This window comes from Kogia breviceps, chromosome 5 (assembly GCF_026419965.1).
Source record: "Kogia breviceps isolate mKogBre1 chromosome 5, mKogBre1 haplotype 1, whole genome shotgun sequence".
NCBI classification, from domain to species: Eukaryota; Metazoa; Chordata; class Mammalia; order Artiodactyla; family Physeteridae; genus Kogia; species Kogia breviceps.
The window spans coordinates 29655640-29677595 of NC_081314.1; the positions used below are offsets into that span (position 1 = coordinate 29655640).

General features: G+C 50.3%; 1 protein-coding gene across 3 annotated transcripts in view; it reads right to left on the minus strand.

Moving 5' to 3' along the window:
• The window catches only part of COLQ (collagen like tail subunit of asymmetric acetylcholinesterase), a 68267-nt gene that overhangs the window by 3507 nt on the left and 42804 nt on the right, over positions 1–21956 (minus strand). For all 3 annotated transcript variants that reach the window (XM_059065513.2, XM_059065515.2, XM_059065514.2), the window contains 10 exons: positions 20790–20861; positions 18715–18777; positions 18187–18213; positions 17481–17525; positions 16870–16905; positions 14131–14211; positions 9600–9705; positions 3297–3436; positions 1754–1873; positions 1298–1418 (listed from right to left, as the gene is read on the minus strand). In XM_059065513.2, coding sequence (XP_058921496.1) covers positions 1298–1418; positions 1754–1873; positions 3297–3436; positions 9600–9705; positions 14131–14211; positions 16870–16905; positions 17481–17525; positions 18187–18213; positions 18715–18777; positions 20790–20861 — 811 coding nt within the window. The remainder of the gene's footprint in view (positions 1–1297; positions 1419–1753; positions 1874–3296; positions 3437–9599; positions 9706–14130; positions 14212–16869; positions 16906–17480; positions 17526–18186; positions 18214–18714; positions 18778–20789; positions 20862–21956) is intronic.

Consider the following 21956-nt stretch of genomic DNA (forward strand, 5'->3'; position numbering starts at 1 on the left):
GGGGTCTCTGTTCTCACACCAGGGGAGGGGCCAGGAGCATGAACCCACCCTCATTTTTATAGGGCTTTGAGACCCTACTAGTTCCTTCCTGCTGTGTCACCTCCACAAGGGGTAGGGGGACTCCAGCATCATAGGAGTCACCGCCCAGGAACTGTTGCGGGAAGTGCAGCTACACGGAGAGAACCAGACGCTTCATCCTACGCTGCCCCTGTGCACTCTCATCCTCCTCTGAGCTCCTTGCTGGCGAGGAACCTGCCTTGGCACCTACACGTCCCCAGCCCTGGCTTCTCACAGCAGGACTTTAAAAATAATGCAGTGAAGGGATGTCGAGCCCTCACGGCACCCAGACAATCCATCCATGCGCACGTCAGCTCACAGAATCTCACAGAATCTAAAGGCTTGAGCGTTCGGTGCAGTCGTACCCATTTTTCAGTTAGGGAAAGTGAGGCCCTCCATCACCCCACTCACTGTGTAGCCTCCTCTCTGAGCCTGAGGGTGACTCAGTGGCTTCCAGAGCCTGCATCCAAACTCTATCTGAATCTAAAGCTCATGCTTTCCACCTCACCTCCTGCTTTTGTCACTTGATTTTTTTTAAAAAAAGAAGAAGAGGGCTTTCCTGGTGGCGCAGTGGTCGAGAGTCCGCCTGCCGATGCAGGGGACGCGGGTTCGTGCCCCGGTCCGGGAGGATCCCACATGCCGCGGAGCGGCTGGGCCCGTGAGCCATGGCCGCTGAGCCTGCGCGTCCGGAGCCTGTGCTCCTCAACGGGAGAGGCCATGGCAGTGACAGGCCCGCGTACCGGAAAAAAAAAAAAAAAAAAAAAGAAGAAGAAGAAGAAAGAAAAGCGACGCTTTAGCCCTATGCTTGCCTGCCTGTCCTGGTAGCATCCATAAGCCTGAAGGTAGCCCAGCCGCCTAATCCCCCAAACAGAGCTCTGCTATGAGGACTCTGTCTGCTAAAAATGAGTCCTGATTCAGATTCTTGCCTTCTCCCGTCTGCCTCTCAGTCGTGCATCACCTTTATCTTTCGATAAGAATTTGGATTAGAACGTGGGTTTTGCCAAAAAGTAGGATTCAAAAGAAAGGGAGGGCCTGGTGGCTTCTCAGGGGCCAAGATCCTTGACAGCAACCCCATCGCCATGCTTGGACGGTGGGAGGGCTCACGTCTGGCCCGAGTGGGGAGGGTCATCCCCCCAGCAGCCCAGCTCTGGCTCTAGAACTGTCCCAAACCAGCAGCACAGCTGCTGTCCAGGGCTTGGCCTGACCCCACCCGGCGGCGGTTCAAGCTGGGGCCACTCACGGATGCAGTCGTCACCCACATCGCCGTTCCCGTCATCACACTCCTCCCCCGGCTGCAGGACCCCGTCCCCGCAGGAGCTGCGGTGGTCTACGGGGTAGTCCATAGGGTAGAAAGGCGTCAGCTGGCCAGAGAAACACAGCACGGTTACAGGTACGGTGGGACAGGTAGCCGGGCACCGGGGACAGAGGCTCTGGGTGGGGGCAGGGCAGTGGGGGAAGGGCACTCCTCCCCTGTAGCCAGAGCTCTGTGGTTGGCACGAAGGCTGTGCGGGGCTGGGAGCCTGTCTGGAGCCTTGGCCCAGAGCAGAGCTCCGCGTGGGGAGCCGGGGCATGGAGAGCTCTCAGAGGCAGGCTGAGGGAGGGCGCTCAGACTTCCATGGAAAGCTCTGCGCCAGGCCTCTCCTTCCTTTGGAGATGAGTCCCTCTGCTGATGGGGTGTGTGCTGAGGGCCCAGTACCTGGATGGGGAGCCAGCCAAGGCTGTCCTTGAAGTACAGAGACCTCTGGTCTCTGCGGAAGGCAATGGCATTTTGGGTGTTCAATCTCTCAAGTTCCTCCTGGTTGTTGACCACAAATATCTGCCAGAGGAAGCACTGGTGAGGATTCCAGGAAACACTTCTACGGAGGGTGGGGGAAGAGTCAGAGGAGGACACAATTCCTGACCTTGGGCTGGTGATCAGTGGGAAGGGGGGTTTGCTCCTGCATCCCTCCTAAAGTGGGGACCAATGTCTTGATTCCCACATCTTCCCAATCCAGTTCCTAATGTCTGAGTTTGAAATAAAAATATCTACCATGGTTTAAAATTTATAACATTTAAAATGTTACAAAGACTTGGGGACTTCCGAGGTGGTCCAGTGGTTAAGAATCCGCCTTCCAATGCAGGGGACGCAGGTTCGATCCCTGTTTGGGGAACTAGGATCCCACATGCCGTGGGGCAACTAAGCCTGCACGCCGCAACGAAGATCCGACGTGCCGCAACTAAGACCCGACATGGCCAAATACATAAATATTTTTTTTAAAAAGTTACAAAGACATAAATAAAAAGGTGATGTCATCTAATCAAGTAATTCAACATCTGGAAATGATTCTTAAGAAAAATCCTATACTCAAAGTGTTCATTACAAAGTTATTTGTATCAGGGAAAACTTGGGAGCATCTGATACACATCTGACAATTGGGCTCTGGTTAAATAAATCACAGCACAGCCACATGATGGACAGAGTATTACGTACCCATTCAAATTATGAATTGATGTCCGGGTTTACTTTAAAATAATCTAAGGTAGATAGGCTGTCGTGAGTAAGCGTAAAAAGGAAACAAGATTAGCCGGGAGTTGATACTTGTTGAACTTGGGTAAAGAGTACAGAGAGGTTCCTCACGCTAAATAGTTCTGCTTTTGTATTTATTTGAAGTTTTCTATAATTTTTTTTTCTTAGAAAAGACAAAGAAGGGAATTCCCTGGCAGTCCGGTGGTTAGGACTCTGCGCTCTCACTGCCAAGGCCTGGGTTCAATCCCTGGTCGGGGAACTAAGTTCCTGCAAGACATATGGCACAGCCAAAAAAAAAAAAAAAAAAAAACAAAGAAAATACTCCAAAATAGACCCACAACCTTGATTTTCTTCTTTTGATTTTCCCTTATTTTCCAATTTCCTGTAACAAGCTTGTGCCCAGTATAACAGAGGAAATAAGTTTTACTAAAAGCCCGGGGAGCGGGCTTCCCTGGTGGCGGAGTGGTTGAGAATCCGCCTGCCGATCCAGGGGACACAGGTTCATGCCCCGGTCTGGGAAGATCCCACATGCCGCGGAGCGGCTGGGCCCGTGAGCCGTGGCCACTGAGCCTGCGCGTCCGGAGCCTGTGCCCCGCAATGGGAGAGGCCACAACAGTGAGAGGCCCTCGTACCACAAAAAATAAAATAAAATAAAATAAAAGCCCGGGGAGCATCAATCATGTGAAGAGTCCTGAAGGATGACCACCCCAGATTCTACCCAGAAGAGCCTTACCACAGGAACTCGTGGGGAACTGGGCCCATATGCAGACTCCCCATAGGAAGGGTTATTCACATTCATGGGAGGGCCACAAAGACATCTTCCTGGAGGCCCGGGAAATCCTCTTTCCCCTTTGGGTCCCATTACAAGGTGTCCTAGGAAGCAACAGACTGCTGTTACTAGCAAAGGAAGAGAAAACCAAACAGCCCAGGGAGATGTCAGCAACCTTCATGAGAGAACGAAGTTTGAAGTCTGCAGTGTTTCAGGGAGGCCTGGAGGAGAGATCCAGAGAGACATTTCTGATCCAAGGTGTGGGTCCCTTAACCACACTGGGTGTGGCAACACCTTTCCCAACCCTCTTCCTCCCTTCCCTCTCTCTATACTTTAGAGACCAGACAGATGGGCATTCTACTTCCCAGACCCCCTTGCTCCTAGAGGTGACCAGGTGCCACAGTGTCAGCCGTGGTGGGAGAAGGGTGATGGGGAAGTCTATCCTGATAAGGGAGAAGCATAGCTGGTGGGAGACACAGTTCCTCCTTCCTGTCTGGAAGACAGACAAGATGTCTGGTGCTGCAGCAGCTGCGCTGCAACAATGAAGTAACAAGTGTGAGAAGAGAAGCCACATCGCAGGGAAGACCAGGGCCTCATGGGGCCTGGGGCCCTGAGAGCGAGACCTAGAGGCTGAACTAAAGCCAGCCACTGTCCACCTCTGGACTTCTTTGTTGTAGGAGGGAAACAATCCCTACTTATGTTTTAGACCATTATTAATGGGGACTTCTTCCTGATGAGTGCATTGCTGGCTGATAACTTCCATTATTTTTTTTACTCATTTTATTTTGTTCTTATATATAGGAATTTAACAAAGGGATTTCTGAATGTGGGTTTCTTTGATTTCTTCTGGAAGAAATGGAATGTTTGAAAATGCTCAGCCTATTTGCTCTTACCTGATTCTGAAAAAAGTGTCCGGAAAAGATATGATCAGGAAATTCACTCCCTGAAAGGTAGGAGGCCTACTAGGGTAGTAGTTCTCATCTTGACTTATAAAGGCCCTGATGCCCAGGCCACACTCCAGTCCAATTCCATCAGGACTGCTGAGAATGGAACACAGGCATCCGTGCTTTTCAAAGCTCTCACAAATGAGTACCGAGGTTGAGAGCCGTTGGTCTCAGGAAATGGTCTTTGCACAAAACCCCTCACCAGACTATCCTCGTCTTGACCCACCATCCCTCCCTTCCCAGGCACCTCCTGGCTCACTCCTGCCCCGGGTTCCTACATCACTTCCTCAGGGAAGCCTTTCTGAATCCTCACGCACCATCCTGTTCACACTGAGTACAGTTTCTTAGTTCCCCCGGCCTTTTCTTCCTGGCACTTATCTCTGTGATTCTATTCACTGTGAGATTATCCAGGCCAGCTGGATCTCCCCCAGGGGAATGTCAGCTCCACAAAGGCACGTGGATGCCTGTTTTCACTCACCAGGGCTTGGCATAAAGTAGGGCCACAGTACATGTTTGATAACTGAATGAATGAATGCAGACTAACTGGAAAGGGAAGGTCTTCACAAAAGACTAGAGGTCCCACTCCGGCTGGCAGAGAAGAGCCAGAGCCACCAACAGGGAGAGGAGAAAGAGAGGAAAAGATGGGCACCGAAAACAGAAATAAGTAAGTAACCCTCCTGCTGGGAAAATAAGGGGGAGCTTGGAGATCAGCCAGTCATTGGTTTCAGGTTGTATTACTGTATCGAGGGCAGTCAGCAATTGGGGACATGGTTTGTAGATTCCACAAGGGTGGGGAAAAAATGACCCCAGGGGGAGAGGTCTGGTCAGAACCCCGAGGAAGCAGCTGCAGCTGGAGGAGGAGACCCCAGCGGGAATGCCCACACCCTGAGTCTTCCTGAGCCGGTGGACAGACGTGTCCAAGATGCGGATGCTGCCAGCCTGCCAGGAAGGGAGGCTTGCCAGCATCTCACACCAAGTTACGGTCGCTCGTTCTAACAAGAAATACAAATACAATCTGGGAGGAACGCCAGTCTCATGCTTGGAGGGACAGAGACCCCACCAGCTCAGGAATGTTCTGGGGAGTTAACCAAGGACGGGAGAGCATGGGAGCCGCCTTCCAGCAGGCTCTGTGACCGCCAACTTCTCCTCCGGAACCACAGCCTCAGAGAGGCTCAGGAGTTTGTCCCATTATCCAGCTAATTAGTGGTGAGGCTGAGATTTGAGTTCATGTTTGATTTAACACTATGCCATTCAAAAGACATGTGTCCAGGAATACTGATGCTCCCAGGAAGCTGGCAATTCCCAGGTACCACAATGATTCACTTATGCCCTGTCTGGGGTCAGGAAGGACTCAGCCAAATTTGTAAATTGGTTATTGCAAATTACATCCTAAAGGCATTTTGCCATGGTTCCCTCCCCCATCCCCAGCCCCTCTTTCTTGGTTACCCTGGGTAATGAGAAGCTCCTGCCCCCTCCACCTCCCCAGAACCGTCCTGCCCCCCAGCACCAGGCACCAGAAGCAGAGGTGGCCTCCACATAGGACGACAGGATGTGGCAGGGAGCCTGCTTCCTGCCCCCCTCCCCGCCGCCATCATTTCCCTGCCGCTTCCTCCCAGCTGTCCAAGGGCATCCATTACCCCTGCCTGCTTCCTGCCAGGCTGCACCGAAGGGCACAGCAACCCAAACTTCCCTAACTCAGCCCCTCGGAGCTTGTCCAGCGGGCAGCCTCTCCCCCATCCCCGGCAGCCGGAGGACCCAGCTCTGCATCTTTGCTCAGGGAGCCTCCCATCTCTACTGGCCGCTGCAGTGGGAGCAGGTCCGAGGGGTGACCTGGGAGAAGGCAGAGGAACCATGGAGTCGTCTCCATGTCACCTCCATCCCACTCTGCCCCTGCAGAAGCTGCATGGCTACGTGGGAGGGTCTCGGGACCAGGAGTCACAGACCGATTCTGGACCAGGAGTGGCCACCAGTCAGCTCTGTGACCTTGGGGAATCTCTGTGATCTCTGAGGCTCAAAGTTCTCATCTATAAAGAGAGGGATGGACCAGACCAGGCAGTTTAGCCTAACCTGGGGTCCACAGAGCCTGAGGATATCCCAAGATGGATCGGGGGCAGGGGGTCTGGAACTCTGAGAAGCCGTGAGCAGAATCTTGGATGTAGGTAGACACGTTTTTTTCCTGAGAGTGGAACTTTATCAGGCTCTCAAAGGTAGTCTCAGAAATCGCTTTGGAGGCCTGCTCCAACTCCTGATGATGATCCAGCTGGTCCCGGGCACAGGAAGGTCTCTTTTAAACTCCTCCCTTTCCTTCTCTACCCATCCCCCCAAAAACATTTCTAAAGAGCAGGATTCTTGCCCCATTTTCTTCAGCAGCCTCACTCTGGGAGGTTCCCCAGAAGGGAAATGACCCAAAGGAAAGCACAGGGAGGGGACATCAGTCAAAGAGCTGGCCCGCATCCTGCTTGGCTGCCATGCAATAATCCAGGTGGGACAGCCCGAGAGTCAAAGTAGGCCAGGTGTGTGAGCACCTGCGGGGGCCAAGCCCCACACACCCCACCTGCCCCATGCCATGCGGATGCAAAGCTGACTTGGTCAAGACCCTGCCTCAAGGACCTGCCATCTAGAAGGAAGAGGAAACACACCTGCAGAAAACAGTTAACAGTGGAGGGGCCGTAGCAGATGCAACGTGGGACTGGGGCCCAAGGGAAGGAGACTCATCCGTTAGGGACCAAGAAGGCCTTATTGAAGAGAGGGCTTTGAAGGAAGGAGAGGAGTTGGTGGGGTGGACCAGAGCAGCGGTCCCCAACGTTTTTGGCGCCAGGGACCGGTTTCCTGGAAGACAATTTTTCCACGGACCCGGGGGGTAGGGGTGGGGGGATGGTCCAGGCGGTAATACGAGCGATGGGGAGCGGCAGATTAGCTTCGCTCGCTCGCCACTCACCTCCTGCTGTGCGGCCTGGCTCCTAACAGGCCTGGGGGTTGGGGACCCCTGGACCAGAGGATGACGGGAACACTATTTCGGGCCACGTGGACCCAGAGGGACTGTAGGAATATGCTCCAGCTCAACAGACCGCAGAGTCCACTGGAGGGCAGAGGCCGCTGAGGCTGGGATCTCGCAGAGGATGGGGTGGTAGAGAGGGAAGGGGGTGGGCATACCAGGCTGAAAGACAGGGTGCTAGGGGACCCAGGAGAGAAAATAGGGTTACGTTGGCCCTGCTACAGGGATGGGGTTGGCAAGACAAAACAGCGGGCATCTGAGGGAGCTGCTGAGGGTCTCCAGGCCCTGCCCTTCTCACCCCACCCCAGGCCCTAGGAGGCAACCAGGATTCCAGTCAGATACACACAGTGAGACCAATGAGGTCTTAGTTTGCTGAGGACGCCCCCCAACCGCACGCCTCCCGACTATTCCTCAGTTTTGTGAGCTCCTAAATACCCCAAGGGTCAAGAGCATCCCTTCCAAAGGCAAACCCCGGGCTTCAGGACACACTCCCACTCTCTGGTGTTGGCAGCTCAGGGTCATGGGCTCAAGTGGAACGTTATGCGTCCGAACCAAGGAGGGAAAGGACTGTCTGGGAGAACCTTGATCCAGATCATCCAGTCAATGCAGGGAAACAGGGTCTGGGCATGGACACAGGGCCTGAGCTGCATCTCAATCCAGCTCCCCTAACAGTTAGAAATAAGGGTGGCAGGATAACTCGTCACAGCAATTGATGTTTGTTCTTCCGTTATTTTTTCCTTCCTGACTTCATGGAGGTGGCAAGACTTTGTGCTTTCTTGCTCTTGCTGAGAAACACGTACTGTTTGAAGACTTCTGCCTTCTGTTCTCAAAAGAGAAAAGCTCCGAAGGGGGCGGCGCTGTATGAGGAGTGTGAGGAGGGGGGTGCTGGAGGACAGAAAAGGAAGGATCACCCCAGATGTGGGAGGACCGGGACCCCCAAATCCTGGAGGAGAGCCAAGGTCTCAGGAGCAACGGCTGTGGGGCCTTCCTGGGAAGGTTGAACCTTGGGGAGCGGGATTCTCAGGCTTGGAGATGATCTGATAACCAAGCCTGGTGTGAGGGAGGTGGTCACATGTCTGACCGTGGGGCCTGGGGCAACAGGCGTTTCAGAGGTGAATGGGGCAGATCAAGGGCTGGAGGGACCTCCCCTGATGTTTATCTGCCATAACTCCCCAGGATCTTTGCCCCACGGTTCTGTGGCGGTTGAAGAAGTGGAGAGAACCCCACTAATGCCTGAGATTGAATTTCCCTGGCATCCTAGCAGGTTGGAGTCTCAGAGCCAGTTTTCATTTGGTTTAAAGGATTAATAAAATGACATTTCTTGACCTTCCCATGATGTGGTTGTAAACACTTCGCCACAGTGGGGAAAAGTGCACTTTGGGATTTTTAAATCCCTTCATTTTCTTAAGAAAAGAATTAGAATAAAAATTTTGAGGGGGCTTCCCTGGTGGCGCAGTGGTTGAGGGTCCGCCTGCCGATGCAGGGGACGTGGGTTCGTGCCCCGGTCCGGGAAGATCCCACGTGCCGCGGAGCGGTTGGGCCCGTGAGCCATGGCCGCTGAGCCTGCGCGTCCGGAGCCTGTGCTCCGCAACGGGAGAGGCCACAACAGTGAGAGGCCCGCGTACCACAAAAAAAAAAAAAAAAAAAAAAGTTAAAATTTTGATTCCTTTCGTATAACTGAGGACAAAGAATCTTGAACAGTCAGTAAGCAGTATTCTTAGACCTAGAGATGCTGTGCTTATATAGATGATGGTGCTATGAAGGCCTTCCTTTGAGCTGACAAGCTAAATAAAAGGCTTAGCTCCTCAAATTAAACTAGGTAAAGCAAGGTAGCAGTGTACCTGTACCCTCTTCAACGGTAGACTTTTATTCCTTTATAGTGATTTCTTTCTATATTCGATGCAAATCTGTAAGGACTCTTATAACACTGTGTAAGACAGAAAAATATGCAATGTCATCTTTACTTCTAGGTTTAAGAGCATTGCTTGGAGCCATGAAACGTTTTTCTAGAAAAGGGTGTGAGTTGATGAAATACTTGCCTGTTATTTTTCACTTAAAGTGTAAATGACATCACCAATGTGATTTTTCTTTTCTTTTTCACTCCTATTTGTTCTCCAAAATGCAAAAACAAAGCCAGAATAGTGTTTATCTCTCTCGTGTAAAATTTGAATGGGCCTAATTGTGGATAAATTAGAAAGATATTGAAATGCTTCAGGCATTTTCCAACTCAGAACACAAGGCAGGCCTCTGCTGACATCTCCCTGTGCTCTCTGGGAGGCTGGCCAGGACGGCAACAGTGTGGATCAGGTGAAGCAGTGTAGCTCTTACCTGCAGACGGGGGACCCGGGGGGCCTGGGGCGCCCGGACGGCCAGGTTGACCAGAAGGCCCAGGTTTGCCTGGTGGGCCCATAACTCCACTATCTCCCTTCTGCCCCTGACAAAGAGAAAGGCAGAGCCCGTTATAAAAGCAGGACATGGCAAACCTCCTCCCCCATTCATCTCTAAATTAGGGACCACCTTGCACTTTGGAGCAAGTGCCAGGGGGAGGATGCAGTCCCAGAGGTCCCAGAGGGACCAGCAAGCTCCTAAAAACCTCAGGGCAAGTGACATTTGAGACCGTGATGGATGCATGTTTATAGACATTACTTTTTTAAAAAAAATTGAAGTAGAGTTGATTTACAATATGGTGTTAGTTTCAGGTGTACATCATAGTGATTTGGTGGGGTTTTTTTGGAGATTATATTCCATTATAGGTCATTACAAAATATTGAGTATAGTTCCCTGTGCTACATGGTAAATCCTTGCTGCTTATCTATTTTATGTATAGTAGTGTGTATCTGTTAATCCCATACCCCTAATATGCCCCTCCCCCCATCCCTCTCCCCTCTGGTAACAGTAAATTTGTTTTCTACAGACATCACTTCTCGCTCTGTCCTAGACACATAGCACCTGACAGCGAATAGGAACCAATCCAAACCACACCCCTCACTGGGCAGGTGAGGAAAGAAAGGCTCAGGAAAGAGCAGGGATTTAGGCCAGTCACCTGGCATCAGGCCTCTGCCTGCTCAATTTCTGTTTCAGCACAAGAGCTGTTCCCGCCCTGTGGCTTCCCGCTGCTCTCAGGATAAAGACCCAGCTCCTTACTGCAGCCTCCACAGCCCTGCACAGCCAGGCTTTCCACGCATGTCCCAGCCTTTTGGCATTTTTTGTCTTCAACGGCACCATGCTTTTACTTTCCCTTCTCAAGACTCTTCTCTCGGCCCCAAACCCCTCATCCCACCCTTCTGCCTAGCTAACTCCCTCCCATCCTTCAGCTCCCAGCTAAATACAGTTGCGGCAAAGCCTTCCTTGACCTTGCCTGACCAAGTCCGTTCTCCCTGTCAGAGGCCCTTTTGCTTCACGGCCTTTATCCCTGATCATAACTACCATTGTTCGTGTGGTCATTTCCACTGTGTCTCTCCAGGAGACAGAAGCTCCCTGCGAGCCAGAATCTGTTTTGTTCATCTCCTTTCCCCAGACCAAATGGGGAAGGAGGAGAAGCTGCACACACAAAGCGGATGTAGTTTGTTGGCTCTAGGTCGAGAGATCTAGGTTTTCTTCTTGGCCATGAGACCCTGGGTAACTCACGTTGTTGCTCTGTGCCTCAGTTTTCTCATCTGTGAAATGGGGCCAGGCAATATACACCTGCACAGGCTTGCTGTGAGGCTAACAGAGATCTCAAAGGTGAAAAAGTGGTTTGCACAGAATCAAGGCCTTTGTGGGCCAAGCTGATTACCATAGCAACTGGCTTGGTTTCATCTTTTTCCCACAGTTAGCAAAGTCCTAATTCTTAACAAGAGGCACACCCGCAGGTATAGTCTTTCCACACAGCATGTCCTCTTTGCTGTCTGCTCTGGGAGGGTTAAGAGCACACATCTCCCCCCAGAGCTGCCCTTAGGAATGACCCCAGAAACCAAGGCTGGCACACCTCTAGATCCTTCCCCCAAGCCATTTGCTAACTGTCCACTCGTGCCCGGGGCCCGACCAGGACGGTGACTGGTGCCTGATGGCTTTGGCCTGGTCCCCTTCATCCCCTTGTGCTGTGGCTCCCTCGCCCACCTAATGAAACGTAACCTTCCCCAAGCCTGGGGAACAGGCAGGCCAGGCATGCCTTTCACCACCATGTGATGTGTGACCTGCCACGTTGTCAACATGGCCCTGGGGGCTCTCTCGGCAATGCCCGAGGAGTTCTTAAACACTTAATGCGGGATCGTGAGGTCAGAGTTTGTCTCCAGTTCCACCCTCATGGAGGGAGTCTTAAGCCTTGCCTTAGCATTCCATGAGGCAACCAAGATGGGTCCCAGATGGCAAAGGAAGTCACACCGTCTTAATGTAGCCACAGCGAAGGCTCGTTTTTCTAAGAGCCACATCAGCTGGCTCTGAGCACAGGAAGTGCCGCAGTTTGAAGGAGCTGGAAATGCTCCTTGTTCTGACCTCAGCGGTAATGAGATACGTGGAGGCTCAGTCACCTATTCAGAACAGCCTTGTCCCTCGGAGCAGGACGCACTGAGCAGCGCTTTCCAGGAAAAGCATTCTTTATTCCTCTACTGCCACCAAGTCTGGTGATTCCCATCAAGGAAGCTGTGTCTCCATGACTGAAGATTTGTGTGATAAAGTCAAGAGCTGCTGTCCTGGGTCTGCCCGGAGGCCAGGCCTGAAGCAGGTGGGTGATGTGAATATTGTTGTGGAGAAGCTGGTCTCAGATCTCCAGGTTCTAACCCTGCTTGGAAGCTGGCTTGGCTGGGGGTCCTGGGTGGTCAGGCCACTCCCTGGCCCCTGGTTTTCTGGTGACTACATGCAGGGAACTGGGTCGGTGGTCTTTAAAGTCCTTCTGGATCTGAAGTTCTTACTCCTGGATCCCCTTCCAGTTTCTGATTCCAGGATTTGGGTTGACTTTCCATAACCTCCAGAGGCCCTTAGCACCATGGCTCAGCAAACACTCTGTATGTAAGACTCTGCTAGGCGAGTAATTCATGACAAAAAGAAAGTACCATGGCCCGCTCCCAAGGCTGACGAGTCCAGTCCCGGCTGGAGGACACTCAGGTGCCTATAACATCTTTGGAGGAAGATGAGCTCATTTCCCTAACTTCTCTGAGCTCCCAGATGTGGTTCTGGTGTCGTTTTTAAGATTGCTCCGACAGAATCATTCTCAACAGGATCAAGAAAGAGCCTTCTTGGCTTCGGCCCTAACGAGGACAAGACAAACACTGCCCAAGGAAAGAATTAGATGACAGAAGCCAACCGGCTTCTCGAACCCCAAGCATAACACATTCTGGATGGAACGCAGCAGTAGCGGAGAAAACGATTTTTTGGAAAAGATTTTTCCTTTTTTTTCTTCTTTTTCTGAGCCTAGTTTTTAGGAAATCGGTATCTGTGGCATCATTGTGAAGCCACCCACGGCCATGCCGCCAACTGTAAATCTTTAAAAATTAAACTGGAACATTGTGACTTCAAAAGTCATCATGGAATCTGATTCATCAGGTTAGAGTCTATGTCGTTCCTAAGTTCATTTCGAAAAGACCAGAATTGGCTTTGTAGTGTTGCTGTGGTTCTGAATCCCGGTGCACATTAGACTCATGTGGGGCTTCAGAAACAACAACAACCCATGCTGCAGCCCCAGTTGTATCAGAGTCTTTGGGAAGTAAGGCCTCGACATTGGGGAAGAGGAGAGACACACTTGGGACCACCACCAGTGCACCCGGGGCAGGGAATCTGTATTTAATCAGCCCCCAAGATGATTCTGATGGAAGCTAGAGTCTGAAAGCCACAGATCTAGCCTAAGGAAAGAATGGAAATGTGCCCAGACACGTTCACTTCTCAGCATTGTTTATAATTTGGTTAGGCTTCTCTTGTCCAAGCTATCTACTCTGGTTACTCATTTATCAAAATTGATGCAGAGATTTAAAAAAATGTTTAAGAGTAAGAGTGCTTAATGAATGCAGTAACAAGTTAAAATGTGTGTGTTGTGATTTTTAAGTTAAAAATTTAGGATACAATAAGTATATATCGCATATAAAGGGAACAAACGACTAGAAAGTCCACGGAAGCAATAATACTGGAAGCAAGTGTACATACATGGTCACATGGCTGTGCCTGGGTGTTAGGTCTTTAGATGATTTCCTTCCTAGTTTTCTGAATTTCCTGTTTTCTGTGATGATCACATATTACATGTATAATGGGAAAGGAGGTAAAAAGCCAACAGACTGGCAACCAAAAGAGTAAGGGGCACACGTCTCATTCGAGCAAAGGGGAGAGGTTCTCTGAGGCCCTGGGGACAGCTCAGATCACATGGTTTGACACAAGAGCCTGCTGACCAGGGGAATTCAGAATGAAAACTTTCCCTGAACCCTGAATAGTGCCAACAAAGGGGTCATTTACAAATGGGGATCTTGAGTGAGGAGAAAGCACCCTATTGTTGAGACCCAGCAGATCCTTGAACAGCAGGGAAATATCTGGGCTGATTCCAGAACTTCATCTGCATCTGGGGCACTGAGGCAAAAAGCAGGTTTTCTGGGCGAACGAGCAGACCTGATTTTCACTCCCAGTTGCCTTGGATAAGACAGACCTGTTCTTATGAACTGAAGACCCACTCCTGTCTCTAGCCTTGACACAGCTGGATGGGCATCCTACCCCATCCGCCTCTAACTCCCGCCTTGGTGGAGAGCCCAGGCACCCCGGAAGGGGTGCTGCTGCTGCCTCCCAGCCCAGAGGATGCTGGAGACTGTGTCCCCGCAACGTCCCTGACCTATCTGCCCCACCTGCCCACCTCTCTACGCCCGCACCCCAGGTCAGGAGGTCCAGTGAGCCCTGGGAGCCATACCTGCTTGCCTCGTTTTCCTGGTCTTCCTGTGGGCCCCCGGTGGCCTGCTATCCCGGGCTCGCCCTTTGGTCCCATTTCACCCTGGAAAGAAGAAAGAGAAGCAAGAGAGGAATGAGGGCACAAGGATCAGACTCAGCTCCAGGTAGATCCAATCTCCGGCCACGGGGCCTCTCCTTGGCCACTCCCAGTCTTTTCCAGGCGGGCTGCTCTGGGAGGTTGGGAGAGCGATGAGGTCGTGTGAAGGGAGAGAGGTTTTTCAAGGAAGAGGACGGGAAGGAGAATGTTACCGTGGGTGGGGAGGTTACTATCTGAGAGAGACAGCTGCCGTGCAGCACACATTTTGGTTCCTAAATCCCCATCCAGAGCGGCTAGGGTGGGAGGCGCCAGCATTTCAGTCCCCTGTGCCTGGGACACCAATGGGGGAAATGCCTTCTCTCTTAGTTGAAATTTTATGCTGTGCTTTGTTTTGTTTTTAGCACAAATTCACATCTATGGGTTTTTGAATGATTGGACGCAGTTTTGACAACTATCATCTTTGGGGTGTTTCTGCTCACGTTATACATTTCCCTACTCTTCAGTAAAAAAAATGGTTTGAATTCCACCTCACTCCCACTTGATTCAGATAAAAACTCTTAGTGGGAGAGATGTTCCAGACACACGTTCACAGACTCAATCTAGTTATTGTAAAAGGCACGGAAAGCAGCATAAGTAACAGTCCTAATTGAAAAACTCTATTTGGAACCATCGGAACCAAATGTACCAACTGCAGAGTTCCAGAGTTTAAAAACCCACCTCTTTTGTAAAACCCACCTCTCCATTTTGGTTCATCCCCTCCTTCCCCGTGTTCTTCCAGGATTCCAGGCCCACTGGTGGCTTCTTCAGCTCATGAACCCACTCCACAGGGCATCCTTCCTACCCCCAGTAACGCCTCCATAGCCCAGAAGGCACCACACAAGCTAAGCTTAGCAACAGCAGCCATGAGAGTTCCTGTTAGGCAATAGCTGGTGCCCGTGAAGAGCTGGCCCAGCCACTCAGACGAGGATAAACACCCAGACGACTCCTCCCAGGGAGGCCAGAAGAGGTACAACACGATGGAAAATTCCAGGGAACACCAATACACAGTAAGGGTCAAGCATAAAGCTCTGAAATTACCTGTTGGCTCAGCCAGTATAATGAATGTGTCAAGCTACCAACATTTTGCCTCACTGAGAATTGTCCCTAAACCTACGATTTCTTTCCCTTTCATTATGTCCTTCGGCCTGCTAGGATAGGGTGGATTCTCTGTGGCCATGGAGATGTTTGCATAATTTTCCTTGGCTGTTTAGAGGGGGCTGAGAGGTATCTTGTTTGGCTGAGAGAAAACAGCAGCATAAACAGCATAATTTTTTGGAAAAGATCGTCTGAAGAAAGTGTGGTCCTTCTCTTCACCAGCTGGAAGCAGCCAGTAATGCCTTGATCTAATTTCTCTCCAAAGACCTAATTATGGTCATCACATCAGCTCTGTCTTAAACAGGCCGCCCTGGGAGGGAGAGAGAACTCTATACAGCAAGTCTAATAAATGGTACAGAGACCAGAGAAGCTGTCATACTTAATTTTACAGGAATGTATGTCCGCTGTTGCACTGAATGAAAACCTAAACTTGTTTCACTGAATGAAAACATAAACTAAGTATTTTAAAATAAAATTATTTGTCTCTCTTAATGCTTCCTTTCACGTGCTTATATAATTACTCTATTTTTAACCCAACATTCTATGTAGGTAGCAGAGACAGAGTTTTTGACAGCTTTAGGCAGCAATAAATTATAATCATGTCGGATGATTGAAATTATTTAAATATGCTCTACTGAAAAGAGAAAGTCAGATAAAAATTGTTCATTCAAGTTTGGAAAATAAAATTTTAAGGTGAACTTGAAAACAATTTAGAGTTCTAAGAAAGCATCCCATTTGCCTGTTTGAAGAATATCATGCTCTGAGGCTTAGGCAAAAATAAGTTTCCAATGTCAGTGCCTTACAGCATGAGGAACCACCATTGTGATGGTGTTGTCCTAAGTGATCATTCAAGCACCCTTTCTCTGACACTCCCCTCACCCCTCGATACCTCTTCCCTAAACTTAAGTAAAAGTTTAAAAAAAGTCTGTCACTCAATTGTCACTTTCACAGGTTTTATCACATCTGCACACCATTCTATTGTTATTCACTGAATATTTTTCCTTTAAGTCAACCAAATTAACTCCTTTTTTATTAAGCCTTGTCCCAAGCAAATCCCACTAAATACTTAAATAGATAATAAATTTACCTATCAAATAAAAAATGTTTTAGCTGTCACCCACTAAAATAACTCTGTGGGTCTCCGGCAGTGCATGTGCCCCCTTGAAGGAGCACTGAGCTGGGTGCAGTCAGCAGTGGTCTCAAACCCACGCCAGGGCCTTTGACCACTGCTGCTCCAGTCTGAGTGCCCGGGCACAAAGCTTTCTGCTTTTGAACAGTCCCCTAGCCCTCTGACAGACAGAAGATGCAGGGAACGCCTCTCTCCACTCAGGTGGGGAATCCCTTCCCCCCACTGAGCTGGAGGGAGGTCCCACTGATGCATTCAACAACTTGCTCCCCTTTCAAACCAGAAACTTCCACAGCGAAACCCACTTTTCATGCCTGATGAATGGAGAGGCAGACCTCTCTTCGCTGTGCGTGGAAGGTCTAATCTGTTACTGAGACCTATTTTTACTACTTCTAGGTACTTACTTTCTGCCCCAACATTCCAGGAAGTCCTGGGAAACCCTGTGAAGAGAACAACAAACACAGTGACTGCCTCTGAAATAATGCTTGAAAGGGCTGAGGAAGAGTTTGGTCAGCTCTTCAAGATAAAGTCCTGTAAGTCAGCCAGCCAGCCAGTCAGCCAGTCGGTCAGTCAGTCAGCCGGTCAGTCAGCCAGTCAGTCAGATAGCCAGTCAGTCAGACAAACAACCAGTCAGTCAGCCAGACAGACAGCCAGTCGGTCAGTCAGCCAGCCGGTCGGTCAGTCAGTCAGTCAGTCAGATAGCCAGTCAGTCAGACAGACAACCAGTCAGTCAGCCAGCCAGTCGGTCAGTCAGTCAGTCAGTCAGATAGCCAGTCAGTCAGACAGACAACCAGTCAGTCAGCCAGCCAGCCAGCCAGCCGTCAGCTGGTTGGTCAGCAGCCAGCCAGCCAGCCAGTCAGAGCCTCAGCCAGTTAGTTAATTATTCCAACAGTAAGTCAGTCAGTCAATCAGTCAGTCAGCCATTCATTTATTCAGCCAGTCAGCCTGCAAGATGGGGGTGGGCAGGGGCTGCCACTCCTGTTGAAGTTTATCATTTTTATGCAATGCCCATTACCTTTTCTCCTTTGGGACCCAAGTCACCCCTTTCACCTCTGGATCCCTAGGAGGAAACCACAGGAGAGAGTCAATGAGTTAACTCCATTGTGGGGGAGGGGAAACTGGAGCATTTCAAACTGAAAGCTCCAGAGGTCAGCACCCTCACTTTCCAGGCAAAGAAACAGGCTCAGAGGTTAGGAGACTGGCCCGGGGAAGGCAAGCTTTGTGAGATAACCTTCTATTTGGACCTCAAAGACCTCTACACTAATAAAGGACAAACCACAGAAAATTCCGGGTGCAAGATTTTCTCTTATCCTCTAGGAAATTTGTCCCCAGGGTGTGGCTGGGTTTTTTGTTTTTTGCTCCGTTTTTGACAGACAAGAAGGTTGTGTGGTAGAAGCTTGCTCTAAGGACACATCTGCCATTTTTGCGCAGCACCCCATGTCCGCTGTGTTCACGCTGCACCTGGCACAACTTTCAGCTCTCACTGCCCTGCCTGAGGGGCCTCCACCTCCTCCGGGAGCTCCTCCCTAACCCACTTTCCCCGGCTAGGAGGCCCCTCACTCCTGTCTCGCAGCCCACTGACAAAGGACAGGGTAATATCTAGGAGTGGTGGCAGCAGTCGCTGACTAAAGAGACCCCTGGGCCCATCCTCTGCTCATCACTGACCCCAGACCCAACAGCCCAGACCAGGCTCTGGGGAGCCATCAGAGACAAGCACCAACCTTTTCCCCTCTGGATCCAGGGTAGCCCTAAAAGAAAGCAGAAGGTGAATTGACAATCAGCCCTGTAGGACCTTTGGGTTTGGTGCAAGAGTGGAAGCCATCCCTGTATGTGGTGGCGAGATGTGTCTCCACATTGAGCTGCAAGTTTTTTTTGGGGGTGGGGGAGTTGCAGCAGTAAATACAAAGATGTCCCTGAGGGTTGTGTTTAAACCAGGCCTAAAAAGAACACTGCTTTTCTTACTCTCCCAAAGGCCCGAACAAAGGTTTCCTTCTGCTTTGCTGTCCAGAGGCTTGACCCTCGCTGCCCAAGGTAACAGCAGGAATGGCATCCTCTGCCCCTGTGTCCCAGGACACGATGTCCCCCAAAGGGCTGGTAAAGATAAGCACACTCTGGCAAGGGGCTCTCCAATATCTGTGACAATCCCCAGCCCAGGACGGCAGCCACCCAGTCCCCACTTTATAGACATCAGCTGCTCCAGAACCTTAGTAAGAAGACCTGGAAAAATGTATCTGAACCAACACACTGACCTTGGAGCCCATTGGTCCTCTTGACCCTGGCAAGCCCATCATCCCCAGGTCACCTTTTTCACCCTGTGGGAATCAGAAGAAGGGGGAAAAAAGACCTACAGTGACATTTCCTAGAGAAACTGAACTGGGAGAGGCGTGGGCAAGATCAGGATGGAAGTGGGGACACTGGGGCTGGCCTGTGAATCTGAGGACCCCAAATCCTCCCTTGCTGGCTCCCAGGGGCCCAAGAGTACAGACTCCACACTTCATTCTGGTATTTGACATGAAACATAGAATGAAACTGTCCAAGGTAGAGTAGATCTTCAAACTAAATGCTCACTAACATGTTGTAAATTGACTGATGTTTGATCTTCTCCCAGAGAAGGCTGGGAAAGGGAGGAGGAGGGAGCATGCAGGCACTGGGGCCTCAAAGGACAAGGTATCCGCACCCCCAAAAAACTACATCTGCTCTACTCTTTGCATAGTGAGGCCCTTTCTGATGTTTCCATATACTCTTACCCTACGTTTGCAGTCAAGCAGAGTGAACATCAGCCGCTGGGTGTATACTACGGAGGCAGGGGACTAGGATTCATGGGTGGGATCTGTTACCCCTCAGAGTGGTTTACAGTTGGAACTTTCAGTGCCCTTTGTGCTAAAAGACTTTAACCAGCACTAAACAGTAGAAATATAAGGTGAACCACGTGCTTAATATTAAACTTTTTTTAGAAGTCACATTAAAAGTAAAACTAAACAGATGGAATTAACTTTAACAACATATTTTATTTACTCTAATTACTTTAATCTAATTAGCATTTTAAACATGCCATCAATGTAAAAATTATTCATGAGACGTTTACATTCCATTTTTCATAATAAATATTTGAAATCTGTTGTATATTTTACATTTAAATCACATCTCAATTCAGGTGCTAAACTTTCATCTAAAATACTTGATCTGTATTTAGAGTTCATAAAATTTTTAGTTAAAAAAGCAGATTCACATACTCAATTTATTCCAAAATACTTAAATATTTTCAACTAGCTGAATTGAGTACAGGTTTTGAAATTCAAACTTAAATCAATTAAAATTAAATATTCAGTTCCTCAGTGGCACTAGGCATGTTTCAAGGTTTCAGTAGCCACATGTGGCTAGTGGCTGCCATATTGGATGGCTCAGCTCTATACAGTGGATTTTTTTTTTTTTTTTTGCGGTACGTGGGCCTCTCACTGTTGTGGCCTCTCCCGTTGTGGAGCACAGGCTTGGGGCGTGCAGGCCCAGCGGCCATGGCTCACGGGCCCAGCCGCTCCGCGGCATGTGGGATCTTCCCAGACCGGGGCACGAACCCGTGTCCCCTGCATCGGCAGGCGGACTCTCAACGACTGCGCCACCACGGAAGCCCCTATACAGTGGATTTTTTAAGAAATATCCTTGGGACTTTTCCTAAGAGGACTGGGAACAATTTTCAATTCTCACAATAAATACAGCCAATAAGTGAGTCAGAGCAGACAGTGACATTCACCTGCTCACCCCTGACTTCTGCAGGTCAAAGTCCTGAGTGGTGGCCTCTACACCCAATAGTCTATGACCAAAGTGTGTAAAAAGACATGGGTGTGGATGTATTAGCTTTTCCTAAGCTGTCTGAGGACGGGGATTTCACCAGCATTTGGCAATCCCTCTGTGAATACAGGATTTCCTTTGTTCCATCCCCCAACTCCCTTGCCCTCACCCTCCACACCCTGCCCAATTAGCATGACAGGTCAACAGCTTTCCAGACACAAGCCCCTCTTGCATCATCTCAGGGAACCAAAGAATTGCACACTAACTCTCAGGACAAAGGAGGACAGGGCCCCTGGGAAAGAGGCGGCAGCCCCTCGTTTCTCCTCCCACAGAAGCTGAGCTGCAGGACTGACCAAGGTCTTGCAGTCCAAGTAAAGGAGGAAGTGTTTAGGGACCTCCGGGCAGTCCTCAGGTTCTCTCCTTCCTCCCCATCTGGGGGAAGTGAGTTTCACCGACTATGTGCCAGGGGCCTAGGGAGCCGCCATCTTCTCCCCTCCAGTTCCGATGCCACTGGAGCCCTGAGAGCTGCCACACTTACCCTGGGGCCTTCAGGGCCGGGCCAGCCAACAGGCCCAGGCATGCCAGGAACACCTGGGGGGCCGGGTCTGCCCTTCAAAGACAGAGAACAAAAGTCAGGACAACTGGGTTGGTTTCCCTCCCTCTAAAAACACAGATTTGTCTCTGTGGCCTAGAGGGGTGTATGGGGCCTCCAAGCATTGCCCCAGGACCCTCATCCCCACCCTCCAAAGACTGATGGCCTAGAAAGTTGGGCCACTCGGGTATGAGTTAAAGCCCTTGGTGTCACATTATGTCAACACACAAGATTGTGTTGTTCGAGAAATGGAAGGTGGTAGGGAAGGGATTCTAAACTTCTTGGTTCTTCGATTGTTATCATTTCTACCCATCCACCCAAATGTCCCCTGCATTCCCATAGGTTCTCCCCAAGGAGGCAATGTAGGAGGGGAGAGGATTCTGTTTGGAGAGCAGCAGCAGATGCTGGGGGTACTCCCTCAAGGTCTTTCCACCCTGCTCAGCATGCCCATTTCCCAGGCGCTACCTTCCTTGCTGTACCAACACATTCCTTCTTACAACCTGCAAGTGTGGGTTTGCTGGGGGCAATTGGAGCTGCCCAGCAATTGATGTACCTCCCCTTCCTGCAGCCAACAGCCCAGCCCCCTTACATCAAGGTAAGGCAGGACAAATTCTCTGGTGCTGTTCACACTCCAGGGCTCCCCTAGGATTCAGACTGAAGTTGAATGTCATCTGATACCACCCCATGCTGGGTTTCTTTCTCTGCCCCATCTGGGTCTCCCCTCCCCTCAGGCTCCTCTGGAGAGAGCTCCCTTAATCATTAATTCACTTGCACATGGCATGGACCATCTCTCTCTCTGTGTCTAGGGAACCCAACATAAGCCAAGGAGCTATGGAAGAGTAAGCCCTGCAAGAGAGCATGGGAGCAGTGACTTGGGGTCTATGTGGACCTCTGCACCCACTGGCTAGTTTCAGTTAGCCAAGCTGGAGATGTGGAAGGCTCAGCTCCTACCCAGACATCACAGTTCCTACTCCTGCCTTCCTCATCCACGGCAGACATCACTAATAAATCATGGTCCTTGTTAGTCCTGAGCATGGAGATGATGGCAGAATCCTCCCAGCCCAGCACTTCAGTTGACCACTGGGCCTTGACTGGAGTGGTCAGCTGTGCCTT